This window comes from Tursiops truncatus, chromosome 14 (genome assembly GCF_011762595.2).
Source record: "Tursiops truncatus isolate mTurTru1 chromosome 14, mTurTru1.mat.Y, whole genome shotgun sequence".
Lineage (NCBI taxonomy): Eukaryota > Metazoa > Chordata > Mammalia > Artiodactyla > Delphinidae > Tursiops > Tursiops truncatus.
Genome location: NC_047047.1, coordinates 5590866 through 5612170, shown reverse-complemented (window position 1 = coordinate 5612170; position 21305 = coordinate 5590866). Strand labels below are relative to the sequence as shown.

The 21305-nt window shown below is 47.5% G+C and overlaps 1 protein-coding gene across 11 annotated transcripts in view; it reads right to left on the bottom strand.

Moving 5' to 3' along the window:
- The window catches only part of TBC1D8 (TBC1 domain family member 8), a 121795-nt gene that overhangs the window by 24330 nt on the left and 76160 nt on the right, over window positions 1–21305 (bottom strand). For all 11 annotated transcript variants that reach the window (XR_012325575.1, XM_073791028.1, XM_073791027.1 and 8 more), the window contains 4 exons: window positions 5197–5404; window positions 3687–3881; window positions 2576–2752; window positions 1128–1278 (listed from right to left, as the gene is read on the bottom strand). Coding sequence is in view for 10 of the 11 variants with exons in the window: in XM_073791028.1 (XP_073647129.1) it covers window positions 1128–1278; window positions 2576–2752; window positions 3687–3881; window positions 5197–5404 (731 nt within the window). In the remaining variant the exon portion in view is untranslated. The remainder of the gene's footprint in view (window positions 1–1127; window positions 1279–2575; window positions 2753–3686; window positions 3882–5196; window positions 5405–21305) is intronic.

Here is a 21305-nt window from a genome sequence, read left to right as displayed (position 1 = left end):
AAACACAAAAATACTGGGAGGATGCTTTCTGTAAGTCCCCTCTATTTTATTAAATACAAAAATACCCTCATCTGACAGAGGAATGGTTTCACGGGCATGCTGTTGGTGGGCAGCGGGAGAGACAGGCCGGGAGGCAGCGGGGAGACTCGGCCTGTGGAACAAGGTGAGCGCTGGGAGGAGAGGGACCAGTAGACACCCGCTCAGCAGCCCCAGCGCCCAGGAGCCAGCCAGCATCGGGTCTGGGTCTGGGCCTCTCGGGCAGCAGAGGAGAGGGGCTAGGCGACTTCGGGGAGAGACGGGGAAGAGGGAGGAGAGAGGTGACCAAGGAGGAGGCCGAGGAACAGGGACAGGGCGCAGGGAGGACGGGTCCCCAGGCCTAGCCTCCGGGAGAGCACAGCAGGGTCCCCGGGGCAGGCGGAGCCCTGGCCACCCCACCCCTAGCACCCCGAAAGGGTCAGCAGTCACACTGTCCTGGACCACAGGGCCTTCTCTTCCTGCTGGCAGGGCCCCAGCCGCTCCACCGCGTGGCACCAAACGGCTGACAGAGAAATGCCTGCTCGGAACGCCTCTGGGGACCGCGGCCCCAGTCTCAGCTCCTCCGTCAGCGAGTGTCCTGATGAGAGATGCCCAAGAGCAGCAGCAGGAGAGTCCCTGGTCCAGCGGTGCAGCAGGAGGACGCAGGCGGGAGAGAAAGCCCTGCGGCTCTGCCTCGCGGGGACGCTGTGTGCCCCCCACAGAGGAGCGAGCAAGAGGAAGCGCGCAAGAGGAAGCGCGCACTGAGGGATTCGCTACAACACACGCAACTCAACACCTTCTGAAGATGTTTTCGTTTCCTCTACTTCAGGACTCACGTCCTAGAAAGACGCTGCACGTCAAGGGCGTCCTGAACAGAATTCTGGGGACAACGAAGAGACTCATAGTCATTTCTAAAGGAGACGCGATCCCTTGGCCAGACCCTGCACTGACCCAGGACATCACAGCCAACGTGGGAACGTCCTGAGGTCCCCGGTCGGACACATCACAGGCAGAGGGGACCCCTCTGCACACACACACTGCCCAGGTCGGGGCCTTTGTCCCGTGTCCGCTCCAGAAATAAAAGTTGGCCTGGAGACCCCAGAAACGCTCACCAGAGAAAAGGAGCCAGAGTTTGCCACGTAACGACTCGGGGATCCCCATGGCCACCAGCTTCCGGATCTTCTCCGTACGGAACATGCACACGGTCCTGCCGTACTCTACGAAGTGGTCGTTCCAGAGTCTCATCTTGATCTGTTCTCTGGGCTGCAAGTGGAAACATGCTGCATGTACAAAGAAGGTCGTCTGCACCCTCCACAGCCCGTCACAGGGAGAGGCTCCTTCTGCTGACGGAGGGACCAACGGTGACAGGCAATTCGCTCAGCAGATACCTATGAACCTCCACCAGGCACAGGACATGTAAAGGGCACCAGCCCTTCAGGGGTTCAGGGCCCAGTGGGAGCACTGACACAAATATTGATAAAACGCCCAAAGCAGATGGGAGGGTGGGGTAGGGCTGGGTGGGGAAGCCTCTCCGGATACTGACACCAAGCCAGTTGCCGAGACAGGTCAGCTCAGAGGGCAAAGCGGAGCAAGGGGCTCTCGTGATTTCCCTGGAACTTCCTGACAGCCAGGGGAAAAACCGCCAACCCAAAAAACTTACATTGTTCTCACTAGCAGAGATGAAAAAGACACAATGTCTCTAGGTGACTGAAAATCCTTTAAAATTATGGATTTTTAAAATCCTTTAGAATTCCTAGCTGGCAGGAATTTCTAGTGCCTTTTAAACAAGATGTTTATATATCCTTTTAATTATCTGTATTCTCTAGTAATAGTTTACAGAATACCGACGTTGCATACACTCAATATTCTTACGTGTTTCATCGAGCATTCATTGAGCATCTCTGTAAAGTACATCAGAAGGCTCAGTTCTGAATGAAAAAAGCTAACGATCTATGATACACGAGCCATTAAGCGGCCAAGGGGCAGCAATCGTGTTCACGGCCACCCTGGTACTCATGGTCCCGACACAGCACCCCTCGTGCCAGGGCACCATCTCAGAGCATGATTCCTAGTCTATTTACCATACAGGCATTGCCCTCAGTCTCTCCCTACAGAGGAGAAAACTATATAAATGTGGCAAAAGTATTTTTAGTTCAGTAAAACGAGAAGACAGCCCAGGTACAAAAAAGAAACACTGCACCAGAGAGCCACACAGACACCACCGGGTAAAAGGAGACAGACTTGCTCTGCACCCGGAAGCCCCACAAGGGACGGCATGCACGGACGCCACCCGAGGGGCAGGTGGGGAGAGCCATGGCCCTCGGACGTCCCACCACACCCTTCACCCACCGGGACGCACTCTCAGACCACCAGCACCACTGACCACTTCCCCTTTTTGCCAATGAGGAAAAGAGGGAGGCAAAGGGGGCGCATCACGTGTCCCCAGGTTGCCTGGTAACCTGTGCCGCGCCAGGCCCACCCTCCAGGGCCCGCGGGAAGCCACGCCCCTGACACCTCCGCCTGCGCCCAGTGGTGGCGAGGGCGGCGCCGCATCACCCACCAGTCTCGAGTCGGGGCTCTGGCTGCCCGACCGCCGGAAGCCGGCGACCAGGGCCTCGGCGTGCAGCTGCGGGCTCATCTCTTTCTCCCTTTCCTCGCTGTTTTGAGAAGACACCATCTCAATACGCCCAAACCTGTGGTCACCGCACATGCTTGTTGAATGAAACACAGACGAAGTCTGCATGGGGAGAAAAAAAAAAAAATGAGAGAGAAGTCACTGCCTTCATCATAAGACAGTCTTTGTTTTGCCTTTGGATGCAGGAGCCTATTAACAAACTTAAACACGCCTCTCTGTTTAGGACTTCCGGGAAAAACGGACTAACGCTAGAACCAAGAGATCTGATCCTCGGCAAGGTACGTGGTCCACACGCGCCTTCCCGGCGAGGCTGCTCACGGCACACAGGGCACAGCCCCAGTGGGGCTGGGGAAGCACCATCGCGCCCTCAGCTTCCAGAACCGAGGATGGCCATCTCGAGAAGACTGCTCTCAGGTACTGAGAGACGTTCCCTCCCTTCCTCCTGTCACTACTTGGATGAAAAGAGGTCCAGAAAGAAGGGGGACGGGTGTGAAAGAATTCGGGACTGGGTCCCAGCGGATCCGGGTCTATATTTGTAGCTGTCCCATCTTAACGACAATGCAACATCTCTTTCGGCAAAACTTATATCCGCCCCCAAATAACATCATCCCCTCCAACCTCGGGGGGATGGCGGGGGCACTGACCTCTCTAACCAGTAAAGAGGGTGTCCACTCACCTGTGGGTTGATTCCCCACCAAACCCTCCAACCTCTGAGGGGGTGGCCTGTCGATCCCTCTGACACATGGGTATACCCCATCTATCCCTGTATCCTGTCAGGGGGGCATGCTCTGGGCATCCTCCAACCTGTGGGTGAGTCCCCATCCACCCTCCAGCCCTGCCACACCCACTCAGGACACCAGCGCCGTCAGAGACGATACCACACTGCCTGCTCCACGGACCCAATCATTGCTTACATTTCTCTGGTACCCAAGTGGATCATCGTTACGTGCACACCCCTTTGGAGACCCCTGGCCTCGAGGTGCTGAAAAAAAGGGATTTTCAATTTACGGGATCCCACAGTTTCCAAGGATCATACCAGGTCCTCATCCCGCGTCGTGTCATAGTGCACGGGGTGGTCGGCGTGCACCTGCTTCAGTCTCGCCAGCAGACTCTCCACCAGGCTGTCGCGATCCGTGAGCTCGATGAACTGGAAGGCCATCTTGCTCCTGACGCTGACGATGATGGGGTTCGGCAGCAGGCTCGTGTCCTCCATTTTCTCAATGCTCACGACCTGTTACAGTCACGCGCACAGAGGCACGGCAAGAGAGAAGACGGGCAGGCGTTTAACTGCATATTCGGAAAACATCCCGAGAGAAGGCAAAACCCGGTAACTGCGATAAGGAACCGGTACGAAGTCAGAAAGTATGGAATGCGGCATATGCACCACGGCACGAAGTGGGAGTGGCTCCAGTGCCCCTGGCTGGATGAGCCAAAACGTGGGCTCTGCCTCCAATGGAATGTTATTCAGCCTTAAAAGGGATGGATAGTCTCGCAGGTGCTACAGTCTGGATTCACCTTGAGGACGTTATGCTAAGTGACATAAGCCAATCACAAAAGGGCAAATACTGTAGGATTTCACTGATACGAGGGGCCTAAAGGAGTCAGATTCATAGAGACAGAAAGCAGAGCGGTGGGTCCCCAGGGCTGGGGGAGGGGGACAGGAAGCTACTGTTTAATGGGGATAGTGTTTCAGTTCGGAAAGATGAAAAAATTCTCGTGATGGTTGCACAACAGTGTGAATGTACCTAGTACCAGTGAACTCTAACAGTTAAAAATGGTTAAAATGGTAAACGTTATGTATACGCTACCACAGTTAAAAAAAAACTACATAAGGCAATCCAGGATTTCTTGCTCCACTCGTAAGTAGGAATATTTGTAAAATGAAGACACCTGCTGCAGAAAAATGGAGGTCAATCACATGAATGAAAAAATTGAGTTTTTCTGAACAGTACTTAGTTCATATGTTATAATAGCAAGAATCTGGAAGTCTTGACGTGTGACAGAGCCGTGGGTCCTGTCACAGCCAACATGCCCTGAAACCACAGTACTGAGCTCATCAGATGTGGAAGCAGACTCCATTTCCAAGAGCAGAACTGTAGAATTTTACAGTTGAAAGGAAGCATGTTTCTAAATTTTTACCTAAAGTTCCAGGAGGGTATAAAAACCAAGCAATTTGACATTTATTTTCAAAAGATGATGCTTTTTGTAAGTCCCCTTTTTTTTCTTTTCCCTTTTGTGGGTGAAAGGGAAGGATTCATCCCTAAGGGCTGTTGGAAAAGCTTTCATTGCTAAGCAGGTACTTTATAATAACAGCTTTATCAATACTGCGGAGGCCAGGGTGCCCTGTTCTCACCATTCAGGTCTATGCAAATTTCAGGTTGCCAGGCAACAACAGAACAAGCAAAGGCCCCTGGTCAATTCAGGCCGTGCATCTCTCCAGCCCCGCCCATCCTCGGTGGCAGAGCCTTGCAGCGTGAGCAGCCATCCCCGCCAATGCCCCGTCTCACGGCAACCACGGCTCCCCGACAGGAGGAAGACAGGTCTACCTCTCGGAACGGGAGGATAACTTTGCAGCAGCCAGCTTCCTTGCTGGCAAAGCAGATGTAACTGTCGGAGGCGAACATCCGCCCGGCCGTGTGACAGCGGCTGAACGGGGTCCAGAGGGAGCAGTCCAGGACGGCGTGCAGCTTCTCCCGCCTCGGCAGCCTGAAGAAGGCCCGGAAGAACTCGTTCTGTGCCCTGGCTTCCAGGTCCCTGGCGAAGGAGGGAGGGGAGAGAGAGAGGCAGGAACAGTGACTGAACGCACTAGACTGTGGAGCAAAACACTCTTAACCCCTCGGCACAACCCGACATAGAAGGGGATGCAGAAAGGTCCTCCCCAGGGCACCCCCCCATACCCTGAATCTTGGCTCTCAAACCCAATCAAGCAACAAGGCAGCCAAATCACAACATTTAAAAATACCAGTGAATTTATGTCATAACCCAGAATTTTAGGAGGAAAAATTCCAAAGAACAGAAGTAAAAACTTGTCTTTGTCACATGAAATAAGCGTTCCAGGTTTATCTGATAGAATTAGACTTCGCTCAGAGTCAAAATATGACCTTGTAGCTTCCTTATCAACTGTGCACCCCTGGATGAGACTTGGTGTCTCATCCTGACATCTGTAAAATGGAAATAACACCTAAACGTTCTGCTTCAGGGGATCCCTGTGAATATATATATATATTTTTTTTTTTTTTTTTTTTTTTCGGTATGTGGGCCTCGCAATGCCATGGCCTCTCCTTCTGTGGAGCACAGTCTCCGGACGCGCAGTCTCAGCGGCCATGGCTCACGGGCCCAGCCGCTCCGCGGCATGTGGGATCCTCCCAGACCGGGGCACGAACCCGCGTCCCCTGCATCGGCAGGCGGACTCAACCACTGCGCCACCAGGGAAGCCCTCCCTGTGAATATAAAATGATGTCCACAGTATTGTGAAAGAGAAAAAGCAGGTTAGAAATAGCATCTACGGTATGATCCCATTTACATAAATTCTAGAAAATTTGCAGAAAGTGACACGTAGACAGACTTTCCCTAAAATGTTAACAGTGGCTATCTCCGCATAGTGGGATTTCTCCTTTCCACTCTGATTCTGCTTAAATTTTCCACCTGACCACATATTAGCTTAAAAAAAAAATTAAGGTATTTTCTTCTAGGAAAAGAACAAATCTTCAAATGTTGCGTAAATGCAAGATATTGAACTCCACACCCGGGACTCCGCACGGAGGCCCAAGTGACTTTTTAGACACAATCTGGTCGTGGAGCCCCTGAGATGGGACCTCACCTCCTTCCCACACAGATGCCTATTCCGCCCTAGCTCTCATTTCCAACCCAGACCTCATTTCAGACCCTCGCGCAAGTGTCTTCCCAGGAGACATCATACAGAGATGCGGCAGTCCACGGAATTTACTCTCCAAGGCTCACAAAGAGAAGATACGCACACGTCCAGAAAGCCCTCTGGGCGTAGAGAGAAATGATACAAATTCCACAGATCGAGGTGGCCCCAGTCACAGTGCTCCGAAACTGCAGCTCCTTAAATACCTGCTACAACGCGGATGGCTGTTTCCAAGGGGGCCTGAGAGGTGACGGATGAGTTAAAGAACTTGACTGTGATAATTATTTCACAGTGTATGCAAGTATCAAATCTTCGTGTTTCTAACTTAAATATATGCATTTTGATTTGCAACTTAGAGCTCAATAAAGCAGGAAGAAAAAGAAAAACCTTCAGAACTTCTGACTCAATCTATAAATAGCTTAAGAAAAAACCCCTATCTTTTAGCTTAAAAAAAAACTTCTATATGAAAAACTGGAAGATAATCTTTGTGAATTGGTTTACACAAATACTTCCCAGTAGAACCTGAAACACAAACAAAAAAATTCAAAATTGAATTGCATCAAAAATTAAATTTCTGGGCTTCACTGGTGGCGCAGTGGTTGAGAGTCCACCTGCCGATGCATGGGACGCGGGTTCATGCCCCGGTCCGGGAGGATCCCACATGCCGCAGAGCGGCTGGGCCCGTGAGCCATGGCCGCTGAGCCTGTGTGTCCGGAGCCTGTGCTCCGCAAACGGAGAGGCCACAACAGTGAGAGGCCCGCATACTGCAGAAAAAAAAAACAAAAAACACTATTGTCAAAAGACATATCTGGAAAAAGGACTTGTATCTAGAATATATCAAGATCTTTTACGATTCAATAGAAAGTGGGCAAACAATTCAGTTTTTTTTAAATGGACAGAAGACGTGAACAGATATGACACCCCAAAAAAAGAGATACAACAAATAAGCAAATGTGTTCAATACCATTAAGAAAAAAGAGGAGGAGGGGGTGGCCTGAGCATCTTCCAGAGAGGAGCTGGGAGAACACAGGAAACTGTGCCGTGGTTGCCCTAGAAGTTCGTGCTCTGGGAGAATGGGAGGCAAGGCCCCTCCAGGTGAGCCCCGACCCCTGAGAGCAGACCTACGTCCAGCACGATTGACTGGAGAACTTACATCTTTGTCCTCAGAGTATATGCAGCTCCGGTGGAAGTGAGGCCAGTGCTCTCACCCGCACACATCTGACACATGTGGCTGCACCACTGCCAAACCCAGCCGCTGGCTCTTCCTTCTGGAAGCACATCCCCGCCTCCTGGGGAGACGGCTGGAGCCGAGGTGAGAACAGGGCAAGGAACACGGGTCACAGCAGCTTGGGCGGAGCTACAGGGAGGGTCAGGGGACTTACATGTATATTTACATCGTGCCCAAGCCTTCAGACTAAGACTAAGGTGTTCAGTTATCTGAGGCGGATTAAAAACCATCTTTTCAGTTCCGTGCACCTGCTGCGCCAGCCGTCAGCTCGGTTCAGCCCCCTTCTCTGCGGCCTCGGCGCAGCTACGCGCGGTGTCTGTCCTCCTTTCAGGGCTGTTCTCCCTGCCCTGTAGAGGTCTGTCTCTCCCACACTCCGTAGCCAGAGCCCAGTGACCTCAAGTTACCGAAAGGAAAGCAGCAGCGGGGTGGGGGGGGGGACGACGACTTTCCTAAATTATCTTCCTTCCTCCCTACTAGAAAGCTCTCTTCCAATCCCGCCTTGAAATATGAGTTATACGTGATATTTAACGTTCTAACGTAGCTGAGATGACAACACGACACCTTGAGAGATGGGGGACCCACAAGCCCCTGGGGAAGCCCAGCACAAGCCCCAACCCCGCACCCCTGCCAGCCTTGAGGGCCCTTTCCCAGCGGGTGGTCATTTTGGCGCTAAATATATCATGTCCTCTTTCTGAACAGCATAGAAACAAAGCCCACTGGTCACAACTGGCCCTTCGGACCTTCCAACGCTCAGTAAATATCTCCACCGTTCCTCCATACAGACCACCAGACGCGGGTCATGACCTTACCCTCAGAAAGTGGCAGCCAATCCCAGGCTTGTGGCCCCGGCGGAAGCGCCCTGCGATGATGGAGTGAGCCAAGCCATCAGCCCCAGAGACACGGCCCGCCCACGGTGCTCACCGCTGGGGCGGTGGGCACAGGCCACAGAACAGCAGGGGAAGGGGCCACGAGTCATCCAACCTGGATACATGCCGTTTTAGGAACCAGGAACCACGTGGGTTGACCAGAATACAGAGCAGTGGACACCAAGTTTGCTGTCGAAGACGAAACTAACATGTGCAATCAGACATGACAACTATGCAGAAAATTCTAGGCTATACGCACACATTTTAAAAATTCAGGGCACTTCCCTGGTGGCGCAGCAGTTAAGACTCTGCACTCCCAATGCAGGCAGCCGGGTTCAATCCCTGGTCCGGGAACTAGATCCCACACGCGTGCCGCAATTAAGAGTTCGCATGCCACAACTAAGGAGCCCATGTGCCGCAACTAAGAAGCCGGCCTGTCGCAACTAAGACCCAATGCAACCAAATAAATAAATAAATAGATTTTCTTTTTTAAATTTCAGGTTCCAGTCCTAAGACCTCAGACCCGAGAAATTAAGCAGTAGGTAGTTCTTTTGTTTCTCTGCATAACTTAGAATGAGATTTTTCTTTCCTGGATTAGGTAAAGATGGATCAGAAACAGGTGTGGCTCTCTCTCTCCCCCCTCATAACCTTTTCTGGGAGAAGAACTGTGTCAGGCCTCACACCAACTCTCACTCCCTCACATCATTTATCCCACAAAGACAAACCTATGTGAGTCTGCAGACCTACAGCTGCTTCAAGGCCCCATGCTTCCCCAAACTCAGGCTAAGAGACGGGCTGGGGAGGCTGCAAGGACATCCCATCCCTGGAGCCGCCTCCTGCCTTTCTGGAACACTCAGGGCTCTGCATCCAGGCTGCCTCATGAAGAAACACAGAGACTGCAGAGGCTCTCAGTTATGTGCCTGCTGGTGCATTTCAAACTCTGGGAACTACCAAGGACCAGCAATGTAGAAACAAGGCAGAGAGGCCAGACACGTGCTTCTCCTTCCCACCCAAGTCTGCACGGAAAACACTGCCTTTCTCAAATGTGTGTTTATTCAAAACATCTTTCCCCTGTGATGCCCCACGAGCACCAATGAAATGACGGCAGCCGTTGCCACGCGGCACCTTGCACAGAGCACACGGCAGCCCAGGACCTCAGGGGACGGGAGGCCAGCCTGGCCCTCAGACAACGGGCAGCTGTGTGAAGGACTCAGCTGGCTCCACAGTCCCCCCATTTTCCCTTGAAAATCCACCCCTGGGGCCCTGACAGACCAGAACTCAACAGGCCTGGACATCTATGAGGCTCTTCCAGCTGAGAAGAGTCTCCTGCCGCCATCCTCCGCTCTCCGTCCTGTCCCAGAGAGAGCCAGCGCTCCCCACCAAGCCCGGAGCAGCAAGGGCCCTGCAGGGAGCGGGGCGCAGACTGCCCCCCGGAACGCGGGCTGGGCGCTCTGGGACTGCAGAAGCCCCTGGAGAGGACTCTGAGCCAGAATCAGGATGCAAAGTCAACTACATCACCCCTGCAAGCCTGGGCCTTCCCAGAGGGAAGGAGAAGAGCAGACAAAGGGGTGGATCTGGGTGGGAAAGGCCCCAGAGGGTCTGAAAAGCCAGTCCGGAGAGTGAAGGGTCAGCCAGGCGACGGGGAGGAGGGCTTTCCACTGAGGACATCAGCCCCCAAGGCCACCACGGTTCACCTTTAGACACTGACAGCGTGGGAAATGGAGGCCAGTTACTGCACTGCCTTGAGTCTCCCTGTAGCATTCTCAGCCCGTCGAAATGAATTTCAATGAAGATGTTATTTAATTTAGACTCAGGGAAGCCCATCACCTCTCCCTTCTCACCCCCCTAAAATAGTGGGCTACACTCTTCTCACCCTATGCTTCACACCTTCAGAATCGATATTTCCTGGTTGAAGTATCAGGGCCAATCAATCTGCTCCCTCATTCCCTCCAGTCTCCCTCCAGGAAACCCCCTCCCCGGCCTCAGTCCCCCTGCCCCCCTGGATCCTGTAGCTGCACCTGGAGGGTCCCTGGTCCAGGGCGTCCTCTGGGGAGTCCCGCCAGCACTAACGTGTCTGCTGGACCGCGGTGCGCATGCCCTGGACCATCATCCCTGGTCTCCCAGGAGGTCTGAGCTCGGTCTGCTCTGTGCCCCTAAGTCCCAGGGGAGCGACCAAGCTGCAGGCATAACTAATCCATAATCAGACCCCAAGGCACCTTTTAAAAGCAGTTATCTGAGACTTCCCTGGTGGCAGAGTGGTTAAGAATCCGCCTGCCAATGCAGGGGACACAGGTTCGATCCCTGGTCTAGGAAGAACCCACATGCCACAGTGCAACTAAGCGCCACAACTACTGAGCCTGCACTCTAGAGCCCGCGCGCCACAACTACGGAGCCCGCGTGCAACAACTACTGAAGCCCGCGCGCCACAACTACTAAAGCCCGTGTGCCTAGAGCCCGTGCTCTACAACAAGAAAAGCCACCGCAATGAGAAATCCACGCACCACAACGAAGAGTAGCCCCGGCTCACCGCAACTAGAGAAAGCCTGCACACAGCAACGAAGACCCAACGCAGCCATAAATAAATAAATAAATTTATTTTTTTTAAAAAAGCGGTTATCTGGGAAGGGAAGTAAAAATACACCAACAAAAGGGGGCCGGAGGAGCATTCCAGACCCTGTGATTGTACCCTTAGCATGAAGAGACTGTTTTCCTCAACGTTCAACCTGGGCTGTCTTGGCAGGATGTCAAGTTGACTGAGTCATTACCTGTTTATGTCCACAGGCCAATGTCTCCAGGACAGAAAGCTTCAAGCGAGAACCCGCCAGGAACTAGCGGGAATGGCACGCCTTTCACTTGTGGAGGAAGTCACTCAAAGTGCCGTGACCAGTAAAACATGCCATGGACCAGGACTCTGCCATCCGTCTTGGGGCCCCGGGCACCCATGGGCCAGGCAGCTCCACCACTGGCCATCACTGGGGTCCTTTTTGCCCTTTCTCTCCTCCCCTCTCGACAAGTTTCCAGGGCTTGGGGGGGGCGGGGCGGACAGCCTTGTAGAATTCACCTGTTTCTGGAAGAGTCCCAACACCGCTGAGTTTTCTTCCAAAATGGATGACTTTTCCCAAAGGGTCTTAAGTGCTCTAGACCTTCCACTTTCCTCTCCTTTCCTCATTTCTATCCCAAATTAAAAATGCCACATCTGGAAGTACAGCCATGCTAGAACATCAGGAAATTTGTGAAGAAGCACCTGAGATCCCAAAGCCCAGGGGACTGACCAGAACACAACAGCTCCGAGCAGGCCTCCCCTTCCAAACACCACCTGGTTACAATTCCCTCACCTGCACATCTACGTGCAAACATGCTGAAAGAAGTCCAAGCTCTAACTGGTAGTTTCCATGAGCCCTTTTAACAAACTATACAATGGAGATGGGTTTCTTCATCTTTAACAGGTCGTTGTAAGCTGGACTAAAAGCACTGAGGTACCAAACTATATAGAGGGAGTTGAAGAAATACGGGCAAGAGTGGCTCCCTTGTACTGGGTTGTCTTCTTGAGGCAGGAAAGAGCTGGGCCCCAGGCTGAGCAGCTGGAGTTGCCCCCTGTGGACAGATACTGCAAGCTAGCAGGATCAAGAGAAGAGCTGAGCCCTGCCCAGATAAGAGTTCAAGAGACCACACAGTCCTCATTCTCACAGTCAAGGAGACCTTCCCGACTACACATGTGCAGAAAGGCTCTTTGGAAGTCAAAAAGGGAGTGGTGTCAACCCACCCAGAGGCCTCTTTGCTAGAATCCACCTTGGCTAAGAGATGCGTACACACAGATGGGAGGACCCTGAGATAAACAAAATATGGACTCAGAATCAAGCAAAGCAAGATGACTGGCCAAAGGAAACCTGGAAGAAACGCCCTATAAAAGCGATTCAAACTACTACGGGGGCAAGACTCTCTCTCTGGGCCCAGCCGTGTGTCGAGCCACATGTACCCTTTTTCCTCCTAATAAACACTTCACTTGTTTCACTACTTTCCGTCTCTTTGCGGGAATTCATTTCTGCAAAGCTGAAGGACCAGGGCCTTGCCACTGGTCTAGTGGCAAGGATTCAGCGCTCCCACTGCCGTGGCCTGACTTCAATCTCTGGCTGGGAACCGAAAGCCTGCTTCAAGCCACTGCGGGCCAAGGGCACCCGAGATCATTCCCGGCCCTGAGATGAAGCCAGAGACAGTGATGGGAAGCCTGGGGCCAGAGGTACAGGGAGGAGCTGGGCACTGGGAGTCGTAAGACCAAAGGCGGCGCTGGCCCCAGGGCCCCCGCTCACGGGAGTGCTGGGCAGCAGCCCCACCCTACAAAGGAACTCTCAGATTACAGAGATGACGCAAAACCAAGCGAAATTCAGTGGCGTTTTACCCCAAACTCCACTTGTATACATGATCGATTTAAAATATACACACACAGCAGGAAGGGGCTTTGAATTCTTTCTGAACGCATGAAAACTCTTAGACACTGCCATTCAGAGACCACTCATTAGAGAGACACACATTCCCCTAAATGTTCAGAGAAGGCAGCAGACATGTTTAAGGAAAAACAGGAATGGTAAAATAGATGAATGATTAAAAAAAAAAAGTTTTAATGACTAGTGGTTCCTAAAACCTTAAACTAGAAATACCACATGGTCCAGCAATGCTACTTCTGGGCATGTGACCAAAAGAACTGAAAGCAAAGTCTTAAAGAGATATTTGCACACCCACGTTCACAGCACCATTATTCACAACAGCCAAAGGTAGAAGGAACACAGTGTCCACTGATGGATACACAGGTAAGCAAAATGCAGTATAAACATACATCGGAATATTATTCAGTCTTAAAAAGGAGGGAGATTCTGACAATCTACAGCGTGGGAGAACCTTGAGGACATCAGGTTAAGCAAAGTAGGCCAGGCACAAAAAAAGACAAATACTGTAGGATTTCACTAGAGGAGGCAGATTCCAAGAGACAGAAAGGAGCAGGGTGGGTGCCAGAGGCTGGGGAAGCAGTGGGGAGTTAGTGTTAATGCAGACAGAGTTTCAGTTTTGAAAGATAAGAGCTCTAAAGATGGATGGTGCTGATGGTTACATAACAACATGAATGTATGTACTTAATACCACCAAACCGTAGGCTTAAAAATGACTGCTAATCATTGGGAAAATGCAAATCAAAACCACCATGAGATATCACCTCGCACATGTCAGAATGGCCATGATCAAAAAGTCTACAAATGATAAATGCTGGAGAGGGTGTGGAGAAAAGGGAACCCTCATACCTACCCTCCTACGCTGTTAGTGGGAATGTATATTGGTGCAGCCAATATGGAAAACAGTATGGAGATTCCTCAAAACACTAAAAACAGAAGGACCATATGACCTAGCAATTCCACTCCTGGGTATATATCTGAAAAAAAAAAACAGAAACACTAATTCGAAAAGATACGTGCACCCCAATGTTCATAGCAGTGTTATTTACAATTTCCAAGATACGGAAACAACCTAAGTGTCCATCAACAGATGCGTGGATAAAGATGTGGTGTATGTACACAAGGAAATATTGCTCAGCCATTTAAAAGAGTGAAATTTCAGCTCGCTCTCCACACGGCACAGGCCACAGGCCACAGGGGAACCTGCAGCACCACCCTCCTCCTGGGGGGCCTTCTCCTTCCAGTGTGACTGTCCACTCCATTTCACCACCCGGTTCTCTGAACTAGCCGTGCGGCTGACACGGTCTTTGTGCTCCAGCCAGGTTGCAGGCCTGAGCTTCTGAGGTGGGAAAGCCAAGTTCAGGACACTGGACCACCAGAGACCTCCCAGCCCCACGTAATATCAATCGGCGAAAGCTCTCCTAGAGATCTCCAGCTCAAGACTAAGACCCAGCTCCACACAATGACCAGCAAGCTACAGTGCTGGACGCCCTATGCCAAACAACTAGCAAGACAGGAACACAGCCCCACCCATTACCAGAGAGGCTGCCTAAAATCATACTAAGTTCACAGACACCCCAAAACACACCACCAGACGTGGACCTGCCCACCACAAAGACAAGATACAGCCTCATCCACCAGAACACAGGCACCAGTCCCCTCCACCAGGAAGCCTACACAACCCACTGAACCAACCTCACCCACTGGGGGCAGACACCAAAAACAATGGGAACTATGAACCTGCAGCCTGCGAAAAGGAGACCCCAAACACAGAAAGTTAAACAAAATGAGAACACAGAGAAATACACAGCAGATGAAGGAGCAAGGCAAAAACCCACGAGACCAAACAAATGAAGAGGAAATAGGCAGTCTACCGGAAAAAGAATTCAGAGTAATGATAGTAAAGATGACCCAAAATCTTGGAAACAGAAGGAGAAAATACAAGAAACGTTTAACAAGGACCCAGAAGAACTAAAGAGCAAACAAACAATGATGAACAACACAATAAATGAAATTTAAAATTATCTAAAAGGAATCAATAGCAGAATAACTGAGGGAGAAGAATAGATAAGTGACCTGGAAGATAAAATAGTGGAAATAACTACTGCAGAACAGAATAAAGAAAAAAGAATGAAAAGAATTGAGGACACTCTCAGAGACCTCTGGAACAATATTAAATGCACCAACATTCAAATTATAGGGGTCCCAGAAGAGGAAGAGAAAAAGAAAGGGTCTGAGAAAATACTTGAAGAGATTATAGTTAAAAACTTCCCTAACATGGGAAAAGAAATAGTCAATCAAGTCCAGGAAGCGCAGAGAGTCCAATACAGGATAAATCCAAGGAGAAACACGCCAAGACACATATTAATCAAACTATCAAAAATTAAATACAAAGAAAAAATATCAAAAGCAGTAAGGGAAAAACAACAAATAACATACAAGGGAATCCCCATAAGGTTAACAGCTGATCTTTCAGCAGAAACTCTGCAAGCCAGAAGGGAGTGGCAGGACATATTTAAAGTGATGAAAGGGAAAAACCTACAACCAAGATTACTCTGCTCAACAAGGATCTCATTCAGATTTGATGTAGAAACTGAAACCTTTACAGACAAGCAAAAGTTAAGAGAATTCAGCACGACCAAACCAGCTTTACAGCAAATTCTAAAGGAACTTCTCTAGGCAGGAAACACGAGAAAAGACCTACAAAAACAAACACAAAACAATTAAGAAAATGGTAATAGGAACATACATATCAATAATTACCTTAAATATAAATGGATTAAATGCTCCCACCAAAAGACACAGACTGGCTGAATGGATACAAAAACAAGACCCATATATATGCTGTCTACAAGAGACCCACTTCAGATCTAGGGACACATACAAACTGAAAGTAAGGGGATGGAAAAAGATATTCCATGCAAATCGAAATCAAAATAAAGAAGCTGGAGTAGCAATTCTCATATCAGACAAAATAGACTTTAAAATAAAGACTATTAGAAGAGACACAGAAGAACACTGCATAATGATCAAGGGATCAATCCAAGAAGTAGATATAACAATTGCAAATATTTATGCACCCAACATAGGAGCACCTCAATACATAAGGCAAATGCTAACAGCCATAAAAGGGGAAACTGACAGTAACACAATATAGTAGGGGACATTAACACCCCACTTTCACCAATGGACATATCATCCAAATTGAAAATAAATAAGGAAACACAAGCTTTAAATGACATATTAAACAAGATGGACTTAACTGATATTTACAGGACATTCCATCCAAAACCAACAGAATACACTTTCTTCTCAAGTGCTCATGGAACATTCTCCAGGATAGATCATATCTTGGGTCACAAATCAGGCCTTGGTAAATTTAAGAAAACTGAAATCATATCAAGTATCTTTTCTGACCACAACACTATGAGACTAGATATAAATTACAGGAAAAAAACCTGTAAAAACTACAAACACATGGAGGCTAAACAATACTACTTAATAACCAAGGGATCACTGAAGAAATCAAAGAGGAAATCAAAAAATACCTAGAAACAAATGACAATGAAAACACGACGACCCAAAACCTATGGGATGCAGCAAAAGCAGTTCTAAGAGGGAAGTTTAGAGCAATACAATCCTACCTCAAGAAACAAGAAACATCTCAAATAAACAACCTAACCTTACAACTAAAGCAATTAGGGAAAGAAGAACAAAAAAACCCCAAAGTTAGCAGAAGGAAAGAAATCATAAAGATCAGATCAGAAATAAATGAAAAAGAAATGAAGGAACCAACAGCAAAGATCAATAAAACCAAAAGCTGGTTCTTTGAGAAGATAAACAAAATTGATAAACCATTAGCCAGACTCACCAAGAAAAAAAGGGAAAAGACTCAAATCAATAGAATCAGAAATGAAAAAGGAGAAGTAACAACTGACACTGCAGAAATACAAAGGATCATGAGAGATTACTACATGCAACTCTATGCCAATAAAATGGACAACCTGGAAGAAATGGACAAATTCTTAGGAAAGCACAACCTTCTGAGACTGAACCAGAAAGAAACAAAATATAAACAGACCAATCACAAGCACTGAAATTGAAACTGCAACGAAAAATCTTCCAACAAACAAATGCCCAGGACCAGATGGCTTCACAGGCAAATTCTATCAAATATTTAAAGAGCTAACACCCATCCTTCTCAAACTCCTCCAAAATATAGCAGACGAAGGAACCCTCCCGAACTCATTCTACGAGGCCACCATCACCCTGATACCAAACCACACAAAGATGTCACAGAAAAAGAAAACTACAGGCCAGTATCACTGATGAACATAAATGAAAAAATCCTCAACAAAATACTAGCAAACAGAATCCAACAGCACATTAAAAGGATCATATACCATGATCAAGTGGGCTTTATCCCAGGAATGCAAGGATTCTTCAATATACACAAATGAATCAATGTGATACACCATATTAACAAATTGAAGGATAAAAACCATATGATCATCTCAATGGATGCAGAAAAAGCTTTCACAAAAATTCAACACATATTTATGATAAAAACTCTCCAGAAAGAAGGCATAGAGGGAACCTACCTGTTGTCTGTGACAAACCCACAGCCAACATCGTTCTCAATGGTGAAAAACTGAAACCATTTCCTCTAAGATCAAGAACAGGACAAGGTTGCCCATTCTCACCACTATTATTCAACACAGTTTTGAAAGTTTTAGGCACAGAAATCAGAGAAGAAAAAGAAAAAAAAAGGAATCCAAATTGGAAAAGAAGAAGCAAAGCTGTCACTGTTTGCAGATGACATGATACTATACATAGAGAATTCTAAAGATGCTACCAGAAAACTACCAGAGCTAATCAATGAATCTGGTAAAGTTGCAGGATATAAAATTAGTGCACAGAAAAGTCTTGCATTCCTATACACTAACAATGAAAAATATGAAAGAGAAATTAAGGAAACACTCCCACTTATCACTGCAACAAACAGAACAAAACACCTAGGAATAAACCTCCCTAAGGAGACAAAAGACCTGTATGCACAAAACTGTAAGACACTGATGAAAGAAATCAAAGACGATACAAACAGATGGAGAGATATACCATGTTCTTGGATTGGAAGGATCAATGTTGTGAAAATGACTATACTACCCAAAGCAATCTACAGATTCAATGCAATCCCTATCAAACTACCACTGGCATTTTTCACAGAACTAGAGCAAAAAAGTTCACAATTTGTATGGAAACACAAAAGACCCCGAATAGCCAAAGCAATCTTGAGAAAGAAAAATGGAGCTGGAGGAATCAGGATCCCGGACTTCAGATTACACTACAAAGCTACAGTAATCAAGACAGTATGGTACTGGCACAAAAACAGAAATATAGATCAATGGAACAGGATAGAAAGGTCAGAGACAAACCCACGCACATATGGTCACCTTATCTTTGATAAAGGAGGCAAGAATATACACTAGAGAAAAGACAGCCTCTTCATTAAGTGGTGCTGGGAAAACTGGACAGCTACATGTAAAAGAATGAAATTAGAACACTCCCTAACACCGTATACAAAAATAAACTCAAAGTGGATTAAAGGCCTAAATATAAGAGCAGACTCTATAAAACTCTTAGAGGAAAACATAGGCAGAACCCTCTATGACATAAATCACAGCAAGATCCTTTCTGACCCACCTCCTAGAGGAATGGAAATAAAAACAAAAATAAACAAATGGGATCTAATGAAACTTAAAAGCTTTTTCACAGCAAAGGAAACCATAAACAAGAGGAAAAGACAACCCTCAGAATGGGAGAAAATATTTGCAAACGAAGCAACCAACAAAGGATTAATCTCCAAAATACACAAGCAGCTCATGCAGCTCAATCTCAAAAAAGCAAACAACCCAATCCAAAAATGGGCAGAAAACCTAAATAGACATTTCTCCAGAGAAGATATAGATTGCCAACAAACACATGAAAGAATGCTCAACATCATTAATCATTGGAGAAATGCAAATCAAAACTACAATGAGGTATCACCTCACATGGGTCAGAATGGCCATCATCAAAAAATCTACAAACAATAAATGCTGGAGAGGGTGTGGAGAAAAGGGAACACTCTTGCACTGTTGGTGGGAATGTAAATTGATACAGCCACTATGGAGAACAACAGTATGCAAGTTCCTTACAAAACTAAAAATAGAACTACCATAGGACCCAGCAATCCCACTACTAGGCATATACCCTGAGAAAACCATAGTTCAAAAAGAGTCATGTACTACAATGTTCATTGTAGCTCTATTTACAATAGCCAGGACATGGAAACAACCTAAGTGTCCATCAACAGATGAACAGATAAAGAAGATGTGGCACATATATACAATGGAATATTAGCCATAAAAAGAAACGATATTGAGTTATTTGTAGTGAGGTGGATGGACCTAGAGTCTGTCATACAGAGTGAAGTAAGTCAGAAAGAGAAAAACAAATACCATATGCTAACACATATATATGGAATCTAAAAAAAAAAAGGTACTGAAGAACCCGGGGCAGAACAGGAATAAAGATGCAGACGTAGAGAAGGGAACTGAGGACACACGGAGTGGGAAGGGTAAGCTGGGATGAAGTGAGAGTGTGGCATGGACATATAAACACTACCAAATGTAAAATAGTTAGTGGGGAGCAGCTGCATAGCACAGGGAGATCAGCTCAGTACTTTGTGACCACATAGAGGTGTGGGATAGGGAGGGTGGGAGGGAGACGCAAGAGGGAGGGGATATGGGGATATATGTATATGTACAGCTGATTCACTTTGCTATAAAGCAGAAACTAACACACCATTGTAAAGCAATTATATTCCGATAAAAATGTTTAAAAAGAAAAAGAGTCATGTACCACAATGTTCATTGCAGCTCTATTTACAATAGCAACCTAAGAGTCATGTACCACAATGTTCATTGCAGCTCTATTTACAATAGCAACCTAAGTGAGTTATTTGTAGTGAGGTGGATGGACCTAGAGTCTGTCATACAGAGTGAAGTAAGTCAGAGAAAAACAAATAGCATATGCTAATACACATATATGGAACCTAAAAAAAAAAATGGTTCTGATGAACCTAGGGGCAGGACAAGAGTAAAGACGCAGACATAGAGAATGGACTTGAGGACACGGGGAGGAGGAAGGGGAAGCTGGGATGAAGTGAGAGAGTGGCATGGACATATATACACTACCAAATGTAAAACAGATAGCTAGGGGCTTCCCTGGTGGCGCAGTGGTTGAGAGTCCGCCTGCCGATGCAGGGGACACGGGTTCGTGCCCCGGTCCGGGAAGATCCCACATGCCGCGGAGCGGCTGGGCCTGTGAGCCATGGCCGCTGAGCCTGCGCATCCGGAGCCTGTGCTCCGCAACGGGAGAGGCCACAGCAGTGAGAGGCCCGCGTACCGCAAAAAAAAGAAAAAAAAAAAAAACAGATAGCTAGTAGGACGCAGCCTCAAAGCACAGGGAGATCAGCTCGGTGCTTTGTGACCACCTAGAAGGGTGGGATGGGGAGGGAGGGAGACGCAAGAGGGAGGAGATATGGGGATATATGTACATGTATTGCTGATTCACTTTGTTATAAAGCAGAAACTAACACACCATTGTAAAGCAATTATACTCCAATAAAGATGTAAAAAATAAATAAATAGAAAATAAAAGAGTGAAATTTTGCCATTTGCAGCAACAAGGATGCTTAGAGGGCATTATGCTAAGTCAGACAGAGAAAGACAAATACCATATGATATCACTTATATGTGGAATCTAAAAAATACAACAAACTAGTGAATAAAACAAAAAAGAAGCAGACTCAGAGAACAAACTACTGGTTACCAGTGGGAAGAGGGATAGGGAGAGGGGCAATATAGAAGTAAGGGATTTTAAAAAAGGGTTATTGTGGGATTATATGAAATCATGTGTGTGAAGCTTCTGAAAATTGTAAAGCACTATAGAATTTAAAGAATCTTTCATTCAATTAAAAAAGTTTTTAAAAAATAAAAATGGTTAAGATGGCAAATTTTATGTTATGTGTATTTTACCACCAAAAAAAAGTTTTTTAATGACAAGTAGTGTGCAGATAGCAGTGGTGATTCTGTAACTACATCAGAAACATCCAGCCAGGGCAGCACTTCATGGATAAAGTGTTTTTCAAAGGATGCAAAGGTGAACTTTTACAAAGGCATCAACTCTGCAGTCACCCAGTGTGAAC